Source organism: Haplochromis burtoni, unplaced genomic scaffold (assembly GCF_018398535.1).
Source record: "Haplochromis burtoni strain Fernald_Lab_line unplaced genomic scaffold, NCSU_Asbu1 Contig_13, whole genome shotgun sequence".
Classification (NCBI taxonomy): domain Eukaryota; kingdom Metazoa; phylum Chordata; class Actinopteri; order Cichliformes; family Cichlidae; genus Haplochromis; species Haplochromis burtoni.
The window spans coordinates 644,838-666,755 of record NW_024582374.1 but is presented as its reverse complement, the minus strand read 5'-3'; the positions used below and the strand labels follow the sequence as shown (position 1 = coordinate 666,755).

The 21,918-nt window shown below is 40.3% G+C and overlaps 2 protein-coding genes across 8 annotated transcripts in view; one reads left to right on the top strand and one right to left on the bottom strand.

The window, feature by feature from the left end:
* Positions 1-10,221, top strand: part of btbd8 (BTB domain containing 8) — a 28,039-nt gene extending 17,818 nt beyond the window's left edge. For all 5 annotated transcript variants that reach the window (XM_005919811.2, XM_005919812.2, XM_042216083.1 and 2 more), the window contains 7 exons: positions 1,551-1,675; positions 1,759-3,711; positions 6,889-8,385; positions 8,614-8,707; positions 9,256-9,427; positions 9,909-9,987; positions 10,092-10,221. In XM_005919811.2, the coding sequence (XP_005919873.1) occupies positions 1,551-1,675; positions 1,759-3,711; positions 6,889-7,388 (2,578 nt within the window). In that variant the 3' untranslated portion in view covers positions 7,389-8,385; positions 8,614-8,707; positions 9,256-9,427; positions 9,909-9,987; positions 10,092-10,221. The remainder of the gene's footprint in view (positions 1-1,550; positions 1,676-1,758; positions 3,712-6,888; positions 8,386-8,613; positions 8,708-9,255; positions 9,428-9,908; positions 9,988-10,091) is intronic.
* Positions 10,211-17,149, bottom strand: LOC102292230 (glomulin). Of its 3 annotated transcripts, XM_005919809.3 has the most exons (18): positions 16,944-17,149; positions 16,407-16,532; positions 15,437-15,547; positions 15,251-15,359; positions 14,259-14,508; positions 14,053-14,143; positions 13,790-13,956; positions 13,654-13,707; positions 13,536-13,566; positions 13,366-13,455; positions 12,391-12,432; positions 12,213-12,286; positions 11,856-11,940; positions 11,668-11,777; positions 10,998-11,061; positions 10,783-10,918; positions 10,583-10,677; positions 10,211-10,497 (listed from the first exon to the last, which is right to left on the bottom strand). In XM_005919809.3, exons 1-18 carry the CDS (start codon positions 16,983-16,985, stop codon positions 10,402-10,404), a joined length of 1,773 nt encoding a protein of 590 aa, XP_005919871.1. In that variant the 5' UTR covers positions 16,986-17,149; the 3' UTR covers positions 10,211-10,401. The 3 variants fall into 3 exon arrangements, with proteins under 3 accessions (XP_005919871.1, XP_042072027.1, XP_042072031.1); XM_042216093.1 differs by having other exon boundaries at positions 11,668-11,940; XM_042216097.1 differs by having other exon boundaries at positions 10,583-10,674; positions 11,668-11,940.
* Positions 17,150-21,918: the final 4,769 nt, after the last annotated feature.

Genomic DNA, 21,918 nt, shown 5'->3' with positions numbered 1-21,918 from the left:
TTAATATGTTAATATATTCAGTCAAATGCTAATGGTTACATTTACCCCTTAGATGTTCCCATTTGGGGGCTTAGTATCAAATGACATTCAAGTAAAGTTTTAATATGTTAAATGGACTGTCTCTTGTATCTTTTTTCTCCTCTAACTGAGCACTCAAAGCACTTTTTACTCACTCACTCAATCATGGTCAAACAATCATGCAATGCTTTATTCTTTATCTTTAAGTGCATGCACCAACTCATGCACTGATGGAAGCATAGGGAGCAATTTGGTCCCAAGGACCCTTACATAAGATGACCCACTCCACCTCCCGAGCCACAGCCAGCTGTTTACTTGAAGGGTTTGGGAAACAAACAGTCACTTCCTTTTGTATTTTGGTTGCTAATAACTTTCTGTAAATAAGCAGCTTTAAAAGAAAAGTGTAATAGACAACGCTCTTCTATAACTCAAATTTCTGTGACCAAAAAAACCCACTTCTGCCACCTGCAGTACTGGAAATATGTCAGAAGGTCAAAAGCAACTCAGTCACCCAAATAGAGATGTGAGAGTGCAGAGAATTTTGTGTTCATGTATATTAAACGTAATTTGTAAAATAAGCACATCCAGCAGACACTCGCTCAGTCTCATTGGTTTCAAGCAGTCAGTATGTAGAAAACCAAACATGCATGAGACCGCATGTTTAGCAATGTAAATCTAGGGCAATTAAGATGTGCACTGCAGCACACTATTGCCTGATTTATTTCTTTTTTTTTTAGGTCACATGTGGCTGTCAGGAGGATAAAAGCAACTGTGTAGTGTATTCTGACAAGCCTGTTATGGGTCTTTCAAAGGTGTTAAAAATATCGGTTTCACAGTCAGCATCACCTGACGTCTGCATCACAAGGGAGCATATTAATATTTCATTGGCTCCCCAGAAAGAAACCAATCAATCTTTTTTTCTTCTTCCTTAGCCTGCAAATACTTGAAAAATATCTTTGTTGCATTTTTGGGTCCGTTTTCAGTTTTCATCTGAGTGTGGTGTGGGTGGTGGATTGTGGTAAATGGTTATCGCTAAATTGTCTTTTCACATAACTTTTTGTGAGAAAACTGATCATGTTTTTTCTGTTTTTGCTGTTAGCAATCACAGCTATCAGAGGAAGCTTCTGTTTACCTCTGCTGTGTAAATTCTCTCCTAATATCTCAGCTAAAAAAGACATTTTGACCTTGAGCCCACAGCATGTCTCAGACTGTAAAATGTCCTCTGTGTTTGTGTTCCTGAAGTCTGACTTTGTTAAAAAGCCAAGAAAACCATCCTTCACAAGGACACGAAGTAACCACTAAAAGTTCCTTGGATTTATAGTCTGCTCATGTCTCAGAAGCTTGCCCTTGACCAATTTGGAGAAATAACATTGCTGCCCCCCACTGGCGTTAAACATTAATTCATGATTTGTTTTTTTTTGCAGCTCTTCCTGTAAATATTTTTATGATGATATTGTGTTAAGTATTTGTTTAAAAAAAAAATTATTTTCTCACATGGTTGTTTTTATTGCTTTGTCTGCCTGTTTCATCAGTCCATCCAAAAAAACTGGTGGGAGAGAAACTAGCAAATTAAAGACTGGTCCAGAAGAGAAAGTGGCCACTGCAGTGACAGCAGCAAGAGCAGATACCAAGGGAAGGAGCACACCAGATCACCATGGTGAAGTTTTAAAATCTTCTTAATTTGTCTGTCTTTACACCATTTGCATAGTATTAATGTTCTGTCCTTTTTTTTCCTTTAAGGCTCCAAACATGGATCCTCCATAAGAAAAACGGCTTCTCCCAGGAAAGAAGATGGCAAAGATCCTTCAAAACCATCAGTAACAGATAAAACAGTTAGTGAAACTCCTAAAAAGAAGATCACAAAACCCGTTTCAGCCACTGGAGTCTCTGCGAAGTCCAGTACTAAACCAGCAAAAGCCTCCTCAGCTCCTTCCAGGCAATCCTCAGTAGCAGCTGCCAAGTCTGGATCAAAGCCAAAAAGTACTACAGAGTTCTCTACAGAGAAATCTTCACCAAAAGCTGCAAGAACCTCTAAAACCTCCGCTACAGCTGCTGCTGCCTCCAAGCAATCAGAACCTAAAGGAAAAGAGGCAGGGAATAGTAAAAAGGCAGACTGCGAAACAGAGCTGGGTCCAAACGAAGGCTCTGGAGATGCTGTTGAGCAAAAAGATGTTGCACAGTTAGTACCCTCTGCTCAGCTTGCAGCACCTAGTACGCAGCCATCAAACCAGGATGGAGAAGAGTCACGTCATCTAGAGTCAAGCCCCAAGCAGAGTCTCCAGAAGTCTCAAGTACAGCTGGAAAACACTGCTGGTGGAGGAGACAAGACCAGTGATGCACCAGCAGCTAAAAACGCCACCCGTGTCAGTTCTCCAAAAGCAGACGTTTGTAAAAAAACTGAAGGCAGCAAAGTGAAACAGCCTCAAAGCAATGCCATCCCAGCTCACATCAGCGAAGATGTTCATGAGATCAGCTCGCCAAATCCCCCAAGAGACACTCAACAGCCCGTAGATACCCCCTGCAGTGTGGGAAGCACTGAAACCCCTGTAGAGGATTCTTGGAGCGGCATCCACCATCAGGTCAGCCCAGAATCCGAGACCGGCAGCACACACACCACTTCTTCTGACGACATCAAGCCCCGCTCAGAGGACTACGATGCAGGAGGTTCACAGGATGATGATTGCTCCAACGATAGAGGCGTGTCCAAGTGTGGCACCATGCGTTGTCACGACTTCTTGGGTCGCAGCAGCAGTGACACCAGCACGCCGGAAGAGTTGAAGATGTATGAAGGTGGGGCTGGGTTGAGAGTGGAGGTCCGCCTGCGTGGGAGAGAAGCGGAGACCACCAGCGAGGAAGAGGGAGTAAGGCGACGCCCTCGTTCGTGGTTGCAAAGAGATGAGGTGCCGGTGGAGGAGGAGCACTCAGAAGTTGAGGCCACTGTGACTGTAAAAAGTGTCCCTGACCACCAGCTCTTCTCTTCTGAGGAAGAGGAAGATGAGGAGGAGGAGGAGGAAACAGAAGACGAGCGATCAGAAGTTGAAGTGATTCCAGGTCAGGGTCTGCCGCTGCCAACCGAACCCTCACCACACTTTCAGGGGATAGTCAACCTGGCTTTTGACGACGAAGGTGTGGACCAGGAGAACGAGCAACCAGACTATCAGTCCTCTAACTTCCGTCGGTCAGTGTTGCTGTCTGTTGATGAGTGCGAGGAGTTGGGCTCAGAGGAGGGCGGTGTCCAAACTCCACCTCAGCAGCAAGATGTGACTCCCTGTGATGTTTTTGATAATGACTCTTCTGTTCCTCAGTTCAGTAGCGCCCCTTTGAGTGACCAACAGAACCACCAGCCACATCATGTTGAAAACACAGGTATGAAGCACAAAAAACCTGAGGAGGACCAGGAAGAAAAATCTGTATTCCTTACAGAGATCCAGGACACCACGCAGAAGGAGGAAAATCACATCCAGGTAGACAGAGTGAAGTCCAGCTGTCCTCCCCTGGGCTCTGACACCAGAGATACGCCTCCCCAAGAACGCCCATGCCATCTGGATCTGCGTCACACTGAACAGTACAATGGAGGGATGAGCAAAAATTACTCCAATCCTTCAGAAAGCAAGAAAGCTGATTTACATCTAGACTTAAATGAGTCTCAGTTGACAGGGGACTCTCCTGTACATGCTGCACAATCTCCAGCAGGTAATGTATGATCTCCGGATCCTTCCTAGACCCCAAATCCAAACCCATCTTATCCCCCCACTCTCCATCAGTGAAGGTATATTTTATCCCCACAGGATTCATTTACTTTTACTTTAATTCCTTTACCTTACTTACTTCCAGTATATACCTTACCCCACCTTCAGAAAAAAAGGATATTACAAAGTGTACTAGTTTAGTAACTAGTAACAAATAGAAGTTCAAATTCAAATAAAATCTATAGTCATAATTCTTTAATAGCTAAAAACGTTCTCTCATCTCAGCCCTCTCATGTAGCTGGTGTGAATTTGAATTTGCAACATCAATATCCTTTTACAGATGGAAATTGGTCCCATCAAAACTGTACATCTTTTAACAACTGAACTACCTTTAGTTTGAGGCATGTAGGCTCAAACTCAGTTTACTCATCAAAGAGAAAAACAGTGTACATTTCATTAAAAATGATCATAAAATTGTATTTGCCTAAAATAATCTGCCTTGTTTCTGACAAGGCTTGTGACATAGGTTTTTCAATGCACTTTTATGTACATAAAAAATAAATTTTTTTATCATTTTTTTTTCATTTCTTTTATGCAGTGGAAGAATCTTTGGCCGTTTTGAGCCACAGATCATTTGAAATAGCTGAAGGTGCTACATAAAGCATTTTAATACCAGTTTATCGATTCATTTTCTTTCGCTTGTATGATTCCTCGCACTATAAGACTATAGTTTAGTTGATCATTTTGTTATGCCAGTAATCAAGATATTTTTCATAAATCTCACTGGCTGCTGTATGAGAACATGCTGCTACAGCACCTGTTTTCTTTCTGACACTCTATTTGTGTTTGTTTTTCTGTTGGTGTCTTCTTAGGGATAAATTGCACTGTAGCATGTAGCTTGGCTTTTTCCCCCCACATGGACACTTGTACTCCAATTCTAATTGTATTAAAAGCTCAAAAATGATAGAATCCAAATTATAAACCACAAAGCTTAAAATAAACATTTTGTCTTGTTTAACTAAATTGCTTTCTAGCTGTATCCTTCCCGTTTTGACGGATATCAAGCAGCAACCCTCAGGGCTGAAAAATGTAGCCAGAGCGGAAGTGTTAAAAACAGTTCCTCTGATAATAACCACCTGAGGCTGACTCCAAAGTCACACCAGATCAGCTCCACTGTTGAATTGAAAATAACTCTGTTACAGACTGGATAGTTTCTGTCTGTGTGAGTGAAATTTTAGTAATTTATTAGCCTGTTACTCAGCACTACCTAACAGGTGCAGTTTATTGATACAGCTTGCTAACCAAGCATACAAACATCAGCTGATAGCTTGGCACTCCAAGTCTAAATATGTTCATCTCTTCAAGAATCGATGATGAGCTTTAGAAGTGCAATGAGTCCATTAACCAGTACGTGGCATCACAGTGGCTACATCCAGCTTTTATTAGAGTATGATTTAGTATAACAGCGGTTTCTGAGCTCCACTGTTCCCCTGCAGGGTTGTTGTTTTTTTTTTTTGTTTTTTGTTTTTTTTTTTAAATAAAAGTACAAGTACTTAAAAAGAGGGAGAGGATTTAGCACAACATTATAACAATGACTGCTGCACTGAACAGTAGACATCCATCTTCTGAGCAAAAACATGGCAAAGAGACGCATTAAGAAAAACTAATGCTTGGCGCATTGATTCACTTTCATGGTTGTCACAATGTTGCACTTAAGTGCTTCTACGCATGGAAACACCAGACTGTAATAAAAGATGTTCAATGTCTTATTACATGGAAACAGATTACCTCAAATCTTCAGTAAGACTGAGAATCATGTGGGAGTGAAACTGCAGCAGAGTGATGTTTTATTTTGTTGTTCATAGATGATTTTATTTTTATTTTTTTGGTGTTAAAATGTTATACGTAGCACCTTTTCAAAATTGTAATCAGGTAAATTACTTGTTAGGGTTTTTTTTTTCTTTTCCTTTTTCTTCCAAATCTTTGGAGAGTAACTACCTGACTTAAAAGTCCAAATATACAAACTGTTTGTACAAAGTAGATGACACCAAACTGCCACTGCTGCTCAGAAAAGATTGTTATGCTAGGAAACGTTTCCCTGGCTTTTCTGTTTCTTTTTATTTGTATTCAAGATTGTACCTCTTTCTGACTTTTGTTTACCTTTTTTTCAATTTTGCACAGCACACATGCATGCCGTTGTTGAAATTGCTTTATCATTATCAGCACCATCCTTTATTTATGTTTTATATTTTGATTTTTCCATCAACTTCCATCATACCCAGTAGACCTGTGTCTAGACACGTAGAGGTCCATCTTTTAAGGAAAGTGTTTTGTTGTCTATACACTTCTGTTCAGTAGGTTTTGTGTAGTGTCAGTAGCCTCCTCTGTAACGTACGTAACGTGTGTCTAGAGCAGTCTTCATTGTCCTGCCATGTCTCTCTTTTTTCACTATCATATTCCTGAAAAAGAAGTCCTGCTGCACCACTTCCAAGGGTTTATCCCTATGCAACCATGAAATATTTTGTAATTATCAGTCTTTTGCCATTTTTGTAATTTGTTAAAAGTAGAGAAGACAGAGAATGTCTAAAGAAACATGGTGTTATGCCATCTTTTGTGCAACTAAGTAAAAGCATTGTTGCTCGCATTTCGGTTTCTGTGACAGTATTTAAGTCTGTTTCTTACGTCTGCCTGCACGTGAATATCAAAACATATCACTGTTACTTTCTGGCAAATGCAAAGCTCACTGGTGCTGGTAGTGCATGGCTTACTTTGTTTGAACAGGTGGATAAAGAGATGCATCCTGCAAAGCAAACCTCTGTACATTACCTTCAAAGCAACTGTTTGCCTTTTGACGTGCATATCTAAAGTGATGAGTGAGTTTTGAACTGATGAACTTGAAATTTGTGGTGATAATCATATGTGATCATCAGTATCACTGCTCGCTCACTGTGTTGTCGTCACCTGACATCACTACGGGGTTTTGTGGGGTTTGTTTGTTTGTTTTTTTGTTGTTGTGTGTTTTAAAGGGAACAGTTGCATTAAGGGTAAATTTTCTGTCATGTTTTTTTTTTAATTTTTTTTTTTTAATTTTAGTTTGCAGCGATTAGTCTCTGATTTGAGTAAAAGACCTGTGCAGGAATGATTCAGTTTGTCATTGTGCAGTATTGTCAATTGTTTTTAGGGGACATTGGTTGTGACAGATTGGATCAAAGCTGCAAACATGACCGCCGACCATCCAAAGCCCTGTCCCCCATTTACGAGATGGATGTGGGGGAAGCTATTGAGCACTTTTCGGACAAGGACAGGAATGTTAAACGGCAAGCAGAGGAAGAAAAGCAAACAGGGGATGGGGATAAAAGCAGCGATTTTGCCGAGCGGGACTGGAGCCTGCTCAAGCAGCTCCTGACAGACCACGCGTCCAATTTGGGTGTCATAAACCCCGTACCTGAGGAGCTCAACCTGGCCCAGTATCTTATCAAGCAGACTCTGTCTCTGTCACGTGACTGTCTGGACTCGCAGGCTTTCCTGTCCCCAGAGAAGGAGACCTTCAAACGTTGGGCGGAGCTTATCTCACCCATGGAGGACTCCTCCACTAGCATTACTGTAACCAGCTTCTCCCCAGAAGATGCTGCTTCTCCACAGGGAGAGTGGACCATCGTGGAGCTAGAAACACATCACTGACTTCAGAGGAGAGCCCTGCCGGACAGTTGACGCCTTCTGTTTGAACTGAATGTCATTACGTTGATTTCTGTCTTATTTTATTATAATTTAAAATATAATTTTGTCTCTGTTCTTATGACTGGTGTCTTTTGTTGGACTCTACGGAACTCTGGATTCTGTTTATTTGCATTCCTCATAGTGCCCTTATTGGGCTGTTTCTCAACACAAACAGGCTTGTTATGCATGCTGACATTTTTGTATGTTTGACTGTTTCATTGGTGTTGCTTCAGAAGCTCTAGAAAAGAATAAGGGTCAGAACTATATTTCCTTTTCAGAAATATCCTTTGTTGACAGTCTTCTAATTATAATAAGAACTGAATTTCTTAAAGAAGAATAAAATTAGCCTCATGGCTTGCATTTAGTGTCATACTGAAAATAAAAGTTTGTGTTTCTGAAAGAAATGAGCAGTGTGATTAATAACTTTGGGTCAAGTTGACTACTTTGTGCATTTTTTTTTCAGACTACGGCTAGAAATATAAATATGCATTAGCACTTGCACGTCCCAAACTTTATTTTTAATTGCATGACAGCAAAATACGACCAGCATTTGTCTAATTTTAATATTTTAAGTTTTGAAGTCTACAAATTGGTCCATATTTAAACTTAACACTTTTTAACTTCAGCTTTAAAAAAGCTGGTATTTGGAATGGCAGATAATTACAGGAACTTTTTATTTCATGCCCCATTTAAAGGAGAAAGGGAAATTAAACAAAACACACGCTTTTATGGATGAACAGGACGTTACGTTTTACCGCAGCGCCCCCTGGTGGCGTCCTGGTGGCATGACACAACAGACGGCTGAATCCGCTGCAGGAACAGCTTTGGACCAAAAACCGGGTTGAGAGTGTCGTCATCGGAACCGTGTCGTTCACTTGTTAATAACTAGCAGGCAATGGCGACATGCGGAGAAGGGACTCCTCAGTGGAAAACAACGATTATTGTCAGCACATCGCTTCAGGTAATGTTAGAAAGTTTAACCTGAACCGTCAAAATGTTTTGCTTGGTCGGTTTCTGGTGGCAGTTATAAAAAAATAAGTTAACATAAAGAGCTTTAGCCATGAAGCCAAGGCACTAGCACCGACAAAATACGTGAAATATTAGTTATTTGCCCACCTCTGACTTTGAATAAAGAACTGTACCAGCTAACGATGCTAGCAGTTAACTTATCTTCATTTTGTTTCCACAGAGCCACGAAATCATTAGGATGCTAAACGCTCAGCAGCACCGCATCAGGTTTTCAGACAGTGTTCATCCCGGAGCCTTCATTTTTCCTCTATCGGGTAAACCCGAGTCCCCCAGTACACCTGCCGTGTATTTTATAACCCACTATAAGACATTATTCTGTTTTCTATAAGACACTCAGTGGATTTTAATAATGTAATGTAAAGTTTTCATTGTTCACAGTAAATGACCTCATACTTTGGTTTAGTGTGATGGTAGTGGGGGGTCGGGGTTTATATCAACTGGGAAAGCTCTAAAACTTATGAAAATGCAGTTAAAAGTTCTAAATCTTTGCACTCTTTCACATTTTCTAAAGCTGTCCTAAAGCCCCTGGGCCTTATGTTTAACACCCCTGATTTAGACTCTTTACTTAAGTCATAATCCTATTTAAGTAGCCTAGTGGGAATGTTTTAGCATCAAAATATGTTTCAAGTGATTAAGTAAAAGTACTCCTACATATACATTAATTTAGCACCAGAGGAGAGGGTGTGAGTGTAACTCGTTTGGTCTGATCCCTGATTGTGGCAGAATTAAAGCCCATACTTACAGATATATATATGTGTGTGTGAGGTTTTTTGTTGTTGTTGTTGTTTTTTATTTATTGCAGGTACTGCATTCCTGATGGTTGACCCGCAAGACCTCCCAGAGCCCTCTGAAGAATCGGGAGTCTTTGAGAGGATAAAGAAATTTGTGCAAGTCCACCGCAACTGCTTTTTACTCCTTCGTTCACCATTTAAAGGAAAAAAGGAGCTGGAAACGCTGACTGTGATTCAAAACCGGTAGATTAATAGTCATGTTGTGTCATTTTTGCTTTACTTAACTGATTCTAACGCTCTGGTTACAAGGCTTTGTGACAGCAGCTTGAGGATATAATAATGATGATGTCGGAGTACCTCATGGGTCAGCCCCGGGTTCTTTATTATTTAGTTTGTCTATTGATTGCCAACCTGAAATTTGTCCACCTACAGTAACTTCTATGTTGATTATATGGCTATCTACATATTCAAACCAATAAGCAGGCTACAGGAGAATAAATAGCCTCTGAAAAATCAACCATAGATATTTATGACTCTGTAAGTATTTTCAGAGTAATTGTTTTTTTAATTGTCATTATTGCTATTGGTATCTTTTTTGTATTTTATCTCCCCTAACTTTGCTTTTTTTCTTGTCTGTCAAAGAATTTGTGGATTTTGTTTTTAAAGGTTCTATATTGAAAACAGAATAACTATATCGTACTAAGGACGTCTTTATCTCTCGCAGATTCTTTGGCAGCAATCTCAGGATCCTGCCTGTGCAAAACACTGATGAAATTGTTAAAGGGATGTTAACAATTGCCAAGGTAACAATGGAGGCGCAGCTATTTGGTATATTTTAAATATAAATGAGATAAACTGATGTGTCTTCGTGAAACCTTGAATTAAATTAAGCCACACCTTCCTGCAGGCCACCAGTAAACCCCATGTAGACAGCATCCGGGACCGGATTTCTCTGGCTCGGGCTCACATCATTGAAAGCAGTCCTGTGTGGGAAATGTTAAGAGACATGCTGCAAAACCAGGCAGGTGATTCGACATGTTTTATTTAATGCTAACCAGCAGGAGCTCAATGTGCTGAACATAGAAAAGCAGACATTTCAGTATATAGTATCATCTTGTATACATTCTTGTATATAAGCACACACTTTATTCAGTCAAACAAAGCAAACCAAATAAAGATATATTTAGAAAAATATTGAAGGGTCTGAATTCAGAGCCTCAGTTTAGTTTGTTCTGCTTTTCCTCTGTGATCTCTTCGATTCGGACTATAAGACTCTCCATGAGGTCAAATGTCACCAAAGCACTCTGCAGCACCTGAGAAACATGACAAAAGTCAGCTTGCTAGTCGTAGAGTCCAAAACATAAATGAAAATTATTAAATTAGAAGAGTTTTCCTGACCTGATGCTGGACCTCCGGGGACATGTTGGACACTTTCTCCTTCCTTACTGTGATGCTTTTGACTAATTTAGTGGGTCGAGCAGCATCTCTGGCTTCTGGGCAATAGGAAGTGTTGACAGTATAAAAATAGACTCTTAAACTATTCGTGTAAAGCTTATTTCACTAGAAATTTGTCACACAGATTAGTAGCTAAGTCCTACCTTTTGCTTTTAGCTTTTGGTCCTCCCTCAGTGCTTTCAGTTCAGAGGAATAATACGCTCTTGATATGCTGATACATACACGCAGCATTTTTAGGTATTCCTCTTTGATCCTGCACAACTCTTCCCACACATCTTCCTAAAGGAAGGCAGAACAGATGATCAGCGTCCTGCCCTAACCAGGCATTAACTGAAAGCTTTGTATTAGACTTACTTACATTGGTTCTCAGCTCTTCGTCTCTGATAAGAACATAGCGTAGCAGATTTAGGCTCTCCATTACCCTGGATAAACAAAGAGTGCTACTTAATGGAACTAAATTAAAGCAATTTTCAACTTCAGATCTAATCAAGTTAAAAACTGTCCTGCAGAGATTCAAAGACAAAAGTCTGTGATTGTGTGAACTGGGAAGCTTCATCCAGATTGAGCCATTAACTCCATGTATTTTGGTAGCAGATACGGTTTTCTGTATTTCTTTCAAAGGTCAAAATATTCTAAGGATGCCTTTGAGCCTATATTCCATCCATCCATTCGCTTCCGCTTATCCTTTTCAGGGTCGCGGGGGGCGCTGGAGCCTATCCCAGCTGTCATAGAGCGAGAGGCGGGGTACTTAAGGGTAATTATTTCAATTTCCAGGTGTCCCAAAGTCTAGGTTGTAATTATAATGACAGTTAAATGGAATTTGCTTCATTAAAAAAAGTTTTTTCTTTTTAAAGTATAATAAAGCTACTATTATGCTCTCAGCACATGCCAAAGTATCCATGTTTACGATTTTGCCATAATCAAGAATTATAATTACGTCTCACTCCACTGACTTTGTGCATCAGGTAACCAGGTTCCACCTCCTCCAGTCTGCTGTAATAATGCTTCAAACTTTTCTCGTTACTCACTTGTCCATACTGCTGAGCAAATCTGTCTGAGCACCTTGTGGCAAGCACAGCACCAGCGTCATCAGTGAAATAAACTCCGTTCCCAAGAACCACTCATTGGCGTTACCCCACTGTAAAAGAGTTGTAGTACATTTAACGTGTAGAGAAAAAAAATGCAGGCTATGGCGTGACTCTCGTGTTTTTCTCACCTTCATAGAAAGTTCAAATTGATTCCTGATGTTCTTGATTATATAACTTTCTATTCCTGCGTGATTGCTGGTTTTTAACATGCACCTACAACAACAGCAAAAAACCAAAAACAGCAAGCGTTACGTTAAAGTGTTAGAAGACTAAGAGAATACTGTAAACATTTGTCAGCTGGAGTGTAACTGGAAACGCTAGATGGAGAGAAGCAGCAGTAAATTAATAGAGGGACAAGTTAAGAATATGCTGTGGGCCATTTGTTTTTAATAAAGTGTTAAAGTAGTCTATATATAGCTGTATAATGGGCGTTAATTTCACACCTGGAAAGAAATTGCAACTGCAATTGAAACTGTTTTTCTCACCTGAAGAATTTGTGCTTTGCTTCTGCATCTAATTTATTGATGAATACCTGGAAAACCTGCAGGCCCGATTCTCTCTGGGGGAGCAATGATCAGACGGAAGAGCGAACAGATGTATGCCTTTTATAGTGTAGCAAAAGTCAAACATTTTCCCCATATTGACCACTAATGAAGCACTCACCAAGTGCTGTATTGGGCAGTCGGTAAGAACTCGCCGCAGGTTCTGAGAATTTAAGCACAAAACAGCTCACTGAGCTTTCGGTGTTATGGTTGAGTCATTTAAGTCAGCTACAGCTGTGAATCGCAGTAAATGTTACAACTATAATATTATAGTTTACAGCCACTTCACAGGCTGAGTCTCAAAGTCTCATCACGTTAAAAAAAACAAAAAACAGCTTACTCACTGATGCTTATTTTGTAGCTTTTGAATAACATTTTTAGGCCACTAGAGGGGAGCAGAGAGCTGTATCACGTTAAAGACACGGATCCATCCTGCAGTTTAGAGTGCAAGCGAGCATTCTTCAGCTTCATTTGGAGCTCCCTTTGTTTTTGCCAATTGGGTTGCTTAAGTTACTTGACTAGCTTGTTTTGATTTCTTAAGCGCCTTTCACTGAAAACAGCTGCCTGCTGAGGATAAAAGCACTGAGAGTAGTGAGTGTGAACAACAAATGGTTTATGTGCGACAGCTAAACAATGAAACATAAAACCCTATGAAACTGAGGTAGGCTGCAGATTGGCTGTCAGTTCTTTACCTAAAGCAGCTTGGCCTCGAGAATGAGGATTTTGAAATTTGCTTGCTTGGAAATTGCTTCTACTAAAAGTATCAGATGAGTTTGATTTTCAGTGACCTTGAACTCAAGGAAAGGTCAAGTTTCTAAAAATCTTGTAAATAATAGCTCAAGAATGAGCCAACTTAGGATTTTTAAATTCATACCATAGAAGCAACCACGAAAAATCTCGGACAGGTTTTGAATCTCAGTGACCTTGACCTTACAGGTGAAGGTCACAGAGTGACATGCATGCACTGCCAGTGATCTCAGTGAATATGCAAACAGACTTAAGACATCTCAGGCTTTTCTGTAATTCTGCTGCTCCGGCCTGTGTGTGTATGCAGCCTGAGAAATAGAAATGAGTCTGGCACGGCTGCTTGTCTTACCTGTGTCACACTGTAGAAGCTCTTCAGATCCAGCAGACTCACTGGGAGGCTGTTGTCCTGCACACGCTCCAAGCTTTTTGTGAACAGCGCCTAATAATAGATAATTATGGGCAATTAAAATGAACTCAGTCTTCTGCTTTCAGATGTTTTTCATACTGATGGGCTCTTACCAATCCTTTAAGCAAATGTGATTCTTTTTTGCTGTCAGAGAAACACAGATATGACTCTGATTGTAAGTTTGTTCTAAAACAGAAAACATGTTCGCTTAATGTTGTGTTAACAGCATACCTGCTGAGCAGATGACTGATGTATTCCATGTTGCACTGGAGAATAAACACATGGCTAGAAAGGCAGGAAAAGTTCAACATTAATAGTTTTTAGTGAAAGTAAATTTAAGTAAGTAAAATGTGGCTGCTCACGTTACCTAAACACTGCTGGAAAGTTGTCAATGGTAATGAGCTGAACAAACAGCAGATAAGCCAGACATGCTCTCGCCTCCTTGAACTGATTATTGTCCATCAGGATGTTTTCCCTCAGTGAGCTGAAGAATAAGAGCTCCGGAAGAGGCTCTTTGATTGCAGAAAGTGTGACCTGCAATGCACACATGTGACTTGGGACTAAATAACTAAAACATGTTGTGTTCTAAATAAAAAAAATAGAAGTAAAGTGAAGTGACTTTGCCCGTACCATTATCTCTACTGCAAAGAGCCACAATGGTGATCTTCTGTCGTGCTTCAGTTCAGCCTCAAGCAAAGGCTCTCTCAAACTCCTCATGCAGCTAAACAGAGAATGTATTCAGTTATTCAATTCTAAGTCATTTTGCTTTGTCATTTGTATTTAATATCATTAATAATAATAACTACAAATAAACAGAGTTGCAGAGAGAAACATACAACTTCAGAAGCTCAATCTTTAGCTCCTCATCTTCAGCTGTAGCAGCACAATTTCCGTCTGTCCTTTTCACCTCCTCCACAAAAGGTTCTGTGAACACAGTCAAGGCAGCGCTGCAGCGGCACAGGCCGTACTCATCGGCCTCCTCCTGCTGCTCCGTGTAAGGCACAGGCAGCCGGGACAGCTGCTTCTGCAGGGCCGACAGAGTCGAGCCCACACAGGCTGCCTTCCCCTCATCCAGCCGGAGAAGTACTGTTTAAAAACAGTTTGTTAGTTTACAGTAAGCGTACAGCAGGGGGAGCCCTTTAAAAAAAAAGAAAGAAAGAAAAAGCAGCATTTACTTGTTCACCATAACCCACCAATGCATGGAGAAGCAGTAACTGCACTCAGTAAACCAGGCTACATGTGATGCACATGATCTACATGTTGTCTAATACAAGAACCCTGCAAAAAAAAAAAAAGGGTGCTATGACGGTAAAGGTGTTCAATGTTTGTCAAAAGTGCTGAAACTGTCGATTCAAACGTATTGTTATTTTGGCCGATTAGTTTGAGGTGTTTTTGGATCGTGTTAAATTTTTCTTATTTTATCCACTGCATTTATGTCAGCTTAGACAACAGCAATAACAACTCTCCCCACTCACCTAATAAACTAGCAAGCGACTCCACTGACCTGAGCGCGTCCACCGAGCTGTTCGATTGATAATGTTAACAGGCCTAACGGGGATCATTTGATTATTGGTCATGGCTGTGCAGTTTAATGCGATAAAAGCAATTCTACCATAAATTCATTTTTACTATTGCAAATCTAAAAATGTTGTCAAAAAAAGGTGTTAATTGTAGTTTAATATTGCCGTTGTAGTGGATGATGGTGAATCAGGCTGAATCTGCAGCTATTCCTAAAAGCTGTGTTTATTTCTATGGTAGAGGTAGAATTTATGGCCGAGACTGTTGTGTTGATTTAGTAGTAGTACTGTTGCATGATTAGTTGTGTTACCTGATTGAAGATGCGGAAGAAGGGCTAGGATTGTCTCGGAAATGGCACCTGGATCAATGCCTTCAATTATTTCAAGCATGCAATCCAGGAGTTCATTTGGCCTGCAAGTCTTAACGAACAGATGCAACGTTTCAGGTGATGCACGGGGAGCGTGTTTCACTATGTAGAAGAACTGCTTGCACCTACCCTGGTCAGATGTGTGATGGCAGCTTGGTATTGATCCAGACCCTTAGCTTTTTTTACAACTTCGTTTAGAAGAGGTGCCAGTATAACACAGCCCATAGATTTCACAATAACCTGCAAGTGCAACAATAGGCAATCAGTACACGTCACCGGGAACCTTAAAAGCGACCCTGTCGGCATATGAATTTGATAGCCCCTTCCTTTCCATTTGCATGCATCGCTGCATAAACTGATGCATGCAAAAGAAGTGCAGTTTCATCTTCACAACTGCTGGTTAAAGTGTGATCTACCAGATCTCACACACACACGAAAAAGGAGTGGAAGAAGGTGCAGGTTTCACCTTCTGAAAATATTTTTAAAAAGGCATTAGACTATATAGATAATCTGTGGATAAAGATTCTTATCAAAATCATTTGTTGCACAGCTGCAATCCCATGACTGTCAGTTCACCTATTTGTTCTTTTCCGCGCGGCTTCTTTTTCGGCAATGGTTTTGAAAGTCAAAATCCAGGGATTTCTCATTTTATAATCAATCATTTGCAGCCCTTGAGATTGTTTTAGCTCAGAAAGAGGAAGGAGTGAGAGATGACACATGCTTTAAATGTAGGCTACAAATAACTGCACTGAGCGTGGAGAGATGGGACAACCAAGGGCACTTAGAGAAGCGCTGTATTGAAGAGGGTTATCAGTGGAGCGAGAAATCTGACTGAATATCTGCTTGTTTTCCCAGCACACCTCCAGGTCAAGAGGCTAGGAGGCACAGAGTGGTAGCTGCATGTTAATGTTTAGCATAGTTGTGTAGCAGGCAAGAGGCTGCTCGCTTCAGTAGGTACGATTCTGCAGTGTAGCCGTGCTTTTAGAGCTGTATGGCAGATTAACGCTGCCAATCTGCTGTCACTTCCTATCTGTGAGGTGTAACTTCTATGGAGGAAACAGCTGCCCTGATCTGCTGTGTTGGCAACGACGAGGAATACCTGGTTTTTCTCATCTTGTATGAATTTTAAGAGCTGTTGACTTTCACCCTCACTGAGACTGGCACATCCCAAAGTCTTGAACTGCTGGTAGTCCTCAGGCTTCAGATCGTCTTCTTGAGTATTTCTCTAAATACAGGACACAGTATATTACGTCATAATGTTTTCGTTTACTATTGCTGATAAACACCATTGAGCTTAGTCATGAGTTTCCTCTCAGAAGCAGTAGATAGTGCTAGTATAGTGTGAGTAGATGTCAGGATATCCTGCATAAACCCTAAGAAACAAATATATTTATTTAACATGGACTTCCTCTTGTAATGTTACTGAGTGAGGAGGATCAAACGAGATATAATGAAGGCAGGGTCACCCAACGCACCAGTTCTTCTATACTCTAATGCTAGCAGCTAATCTGTCAGCCGTTATGCTATTTTTCCCCACACTTGAAGGTCATACTTCATTGCAACATCAGGAGAGGAGATCCTGAGTACGATAGCCTCAGCTAAAATGTGTTGCCATGGCGCAATATTGTTGACTTACCCATCTCTGGATTATCTCTTTCACCTGATCTTCATTCATCATCAGTTTCTCTTCAGCCCTCACAGACAATCTTATTATCAGTTGGCCTTTATTTTGACAGATGATGCAACAGCACAGAATCAAAATGATCAAATATATAGCTCTCCTGGTGTCTTGAAAGAGAGACAGAGAAAGAGGGAGAGATTCACTCTGTAAGGAAGTGAAACATAAACCTCTTAGGTCCCTTTGTGCTTGACATGTAATAGGATTAAACCAGAGCAGTTCAGTGTGGTCACAGAAAGTGCAGACATGTCTGGAAGGATCCAGTCACATAAAAACTGTACAGAGGTTGTCACTGCTTAGAAAGAGTCCAAAATAGGAATTTAAATATGACAAAACTGAAACTTCGGTGTCAAAACTTGTGCTCATGATCTATTTACACCTGCCCTACCACTGAGATATTTACCTAATTTCCTGCAGTGTAGGTGGGGATATGCCACTTTAGCATAGTCTGCAACTAAAATAGAAATTAATATGCATGCTAACAGTGTAGTTTGTGAAAATACATTTTTAGTAGATTATATTTTAAAGTTCTGCTACCTTAAAATGAGGTCATTTGCATAGAGGGAAATATAATTTGTGTATTAGCACAAATTTAGTAACCTTCATTGTAGTTTGGGGGTTTTTTTTCTTCGCCTTGTGAAGTACACCTAGTTTAGTACACGTACGTTTAAATTTATTTGGGATTTTTTCTTATCCCCAGGGTTAAAAGTATACACAATGTACCAAATACATACATACACCTCCACTAATATTTAATTAAATTCCCCTTGTTCCAAAAATCTTCAGTAGGGTTGAAGTCGAGGCTTTGGGAAAGCTGTTCCAGAAACTTAATGTTAGCTTGATTTATTCCAAAACAAGTTTTAATGTCTGTTTGGGATCATTGTCCTGTTGGAACCGACACGTTTCAGCTGTCTAGCTGCTGCTTTGAGGTAACATTGAAGAATTTAGGGGTAGTCCTCCTGGTTCATTTTTCCATCCACTTTGTGCAGTGTACCAATAACACCAGCAGAATAACAGCATAACAGCATCAGACCGTGATGCTACCACCACTTATGCTTGACCTTTGGTGCAGTGTTTTCAGGTTTGAAAGCCTCGGCTTTACTCCTGACCTGAAAACCTTTCTTCAAAGGGCGTATGGTTTGTCAAATTTCAGTTGAGCCTGAAGGAGTCTGTTTTGGAGCAGGGGCTTTTTTCTTGGTCAGCCCCCTCTTAGTCCATGGCAATGTAAGACCTGCTTCAGTGTGGACAGTGTGAGCAGTTTTTAGTTCATGGCAGGCTTGAGCCTTGGTGTTTCCTGAGTTGTTCCTCAGTAACCTAACCTCCTAACCCATTTCCTCTCAGCTGAGGGTGACAAGTTATTTGTTTTTTCCAGACCTTGTCAAAGTGGTAACATGGCAGGGGTTAAAGTTCATTTTATATGCATTGCAGGTATTGTTTATAGTGTAAATTATATTGGAATGAGATCATATACATATGATTTGTAGTGTACTAAAACATCAGCTATACTTCTTTTCAAATAGATTTAAGGAGAGAACAATGGTGTAGGACCCATTGTGATGTGGCAGTATCTATAGAAAAAATAAATCCTGTGACACACGCTGGCTGCAGCAGACTTCTCAATGTAATTAAAAGGAAGTGCCTGCTGTACACAGATGCACAGGGATTACGAATGCCTTTCCATGATTGCTTGATGACAACATATTGCTCTTCTGTGCAAACACAAAGGCCTCAAAGGCTTTGATCGCCTCTCCCCCCTCAGCATTTACGTGCGTGTATAATATAATACAAGCACAATCACTGACTTCCTGCTCCTGCTTCAGCAGAGGAGAAGCTCATGTCCTGATTTTAGATGAATAGGTGTAGAAGCGTGTTTGAACGGTCGGATTTAGCCGACATCTGCCGCCCAGGTTTGCTCTGTGTATTGCGCTGTGATGAAAGCCTTAGACAAAAGCCACAAAGCAAATACAGTACACAGACTGCTGCTCAGTCCGTGTTTGTCCCTGATTTTGCTGTCATTAATTGCAGGCTGATGAGGTTTTGTTTTGGCAGTGCTCCTGGGTACACAAAATATTAAAGCACACAAGGTCTAGGCTTAGGATAAACAAACGCAGAGTTAAGATTTAAAATAAGCTTAACAGTATTTGAGTCTAAAGAACCATTATGTCACAGAATAAGTTGTTTTAACTGGTATGTAATTCCTAGTTTAACATTTCTTCAGTTTTGTTTGAACAGTTGATGCTCCACAGTCGTGAAAACATCGTGTCTCTGATTAACAGATTCTCATTTTAAAGCGCAAGAAATCGGAGGACAGAGTCAGAGCAGTGATCCCTTTCCAACTCAGGAGGGCACTGTTTGTCTTGAGGGCTTAACTCTGATGGCAGAATCAGTCTGTGGATTCAGCACCTCATTGTTAAATTCACACATAAGTGAAAAAGATGTTTTAAGTTTAGACCCATGCTAAAGTTCAAATTTAACAATATAGCAACACAGGTAAGAGACTTGGCATGTCTTCCGAATGTCTGAATAAGCAATGATCAAAGAAAAAACATTTTGGCTTAACATTCTTAACATTTGGCTGGAAGGTAAATATGGTAATAAACATGCATCACTATCAAAGCAACAGGGATTCCAGAGCATCGTCAACAAATGTCAATTCGAGGCTCACAGTCAGGGTACTGAGGCTGGTGTCAGAGCATCAAGAGCCGTCAAACACAGATGTCTTTAGGAAAGGAGCTGCCACGGTCTTATTCTGAGAGGTGTATTAGCTGGTCTAGGGAGAAAAAGAGCTCAAATGCTGCTCGGTTGACTAAAGTCTTCTTTTCAGAGCAAAGTCAAATTTTGCACTTCATTTGGAAGTCAAGGTCCTGAAGTCTGCGGTGTTTGAAGTCCAGTGTGAAGCTTGTGAGGATTTTGGTTGCCATGTCATCTGCTGATCTTGGTGATAGTTGGTCCTTTGTATTTTATCAAATCTACTCCATGCTGAGAAGCTTTATAGATATGCTGATTTTATTGTCCATAAAGAATTAGTACCTGCTCAAAGAACCAAAACTATTATCAAGTTGTTTGCTGACTGTGTTATTACTGGTTAAACTTTGGGGTAATGTCAAGAGGAGGATGAGAAACACCCAGCTCAAAAAATACAGAGGAGCTGAAGGCCGCTACGAAAGCAACCTGAGGTTCAGTGACGCCTCAGCAGTCCCACAAGCTGATGCCATGCTGCACTGATGCACTTACACTAAATGAGCCCTGGTAAAGTACTGAGTGTATTTTCAGAAATATAATGTTTCTGTTTATTAAGTCATTTTTTTGATCAGTCATATGGAATATTCCAACTATGTGAGATCTTGAGTAGCCATAATCGTCAAATTGAACACAAAAAGGCTTAAAAAAATATCACTTTACTTTAGTTTCAGTTTTCTTTAAATTCAAAGTGAAAATCTCACCAGCAAAATTGCATATATTATTTTATAATGTCAAACAAGACATTTCATGACATTACTGTGGATCCAGTAGAGAGGCCATTTGGCAAATATCAATAACTAATAAAAAAAATATTTTAAAGAAACAAATACAAATATCCTTATTTGTACCCTTAATATACACAGTATAGCCATTAATACTGCTACTTGTATCGCTGTGAAATGTGACGCTTAGTCTTCATGATGCAGGATGTTTTACACCAGTATCATGTCTTTGATTAACAAGTGAATTCATTTGGGAGTCAAAGAAGTATCCGTTTTCATGAGTGCGCATTCTGAGCAATCATTGGAGTGGTGGAGATGCTGTCTGGCAGTCTGTAGGCATGTGGAGAGCAGTTTGCAGTGTTCAGAGCCATATCTCAGGTCACTGATATCAAATATCCATTTATATTTAATAGATCTGTGTTGCTACAGCAACCAGTATCCACCTCCAACAGATTCATTCAGGATTTGGTTTAAGGTTATATTCAAGGGGCACTTTTAAGACCTTGACCGTAGTTTCTTAGATTGAACGAATGAGTAAGATGGACCGTATCATTTCAGTTGTGGAGCAGATGTGTGCAGTATTCATAGAGCAGTCTAATATGCAAACATTCAGCAGTCCTGTGAGAGTGGGATAAAGCCTCTCCATTTTCCTTCCATATTTCCTTGGTGACCTCTTAGAGAGCAAGAGAGTCTAAGTGAACTATTTATCCAGTCGGCTTCCCCCCGGAGGCCTCTGCAGACTGCTTCAAGCTCTCCTGTCTGCCTGAAATCTCCCCAGGCTCTGCAGTGCTTGTCAGGAAAAACTGCCATGTTTAGGGCCTCTCCCCCGGGTCCTGCATCAGCTACACTGCTGCTTTATGAGGCACGAAGATGAATTTGATTTTGAGATATTTCCTTTATACCGTCCAGATTTGCTTTTGTGATTGCTGCATTACTATTGGGAGTGTTTTTTTAAATGTCTCTTAATTTGTGAAATTCCAAAACTGTTTCCTCATTTACCCAAATTCCTTTGATGCATGCAAGGTGCTGATGAAAAACATCAATCACATTTTTATTTCAGACGTATAAGTAACAAGTGTTAAAGAACAAATAAAATCAAAAAGAAATCTCATTTAAAATCTTTAAATTTTTATCTTATGTCGACCAGGGAACATTGCAATGTGTGCACATCCTGCATATATTCACATGTGAGTCAGCTGGACTCTACAGAGCATGTCTAAATATCTCTGCGTGCTTGTCTGTGCTCTTCCTTTTCTGATGGGTAGATTTTGATTGATATGCCGGTTACCACAAGTGACGCAACTTTTAAACTTGCACAACACATTTCTGCCAGTTTAAGGGTACAGACGTGCCCTGTTAATGCATTATCAGGGAGTAAAAAATAAAAGTATGTGTGATTTATTTCTTTTATTTCTTTTAATAAAACATGCTATGGTTCCTCAGGATAATCTGCTTGTCACGACTGTTTT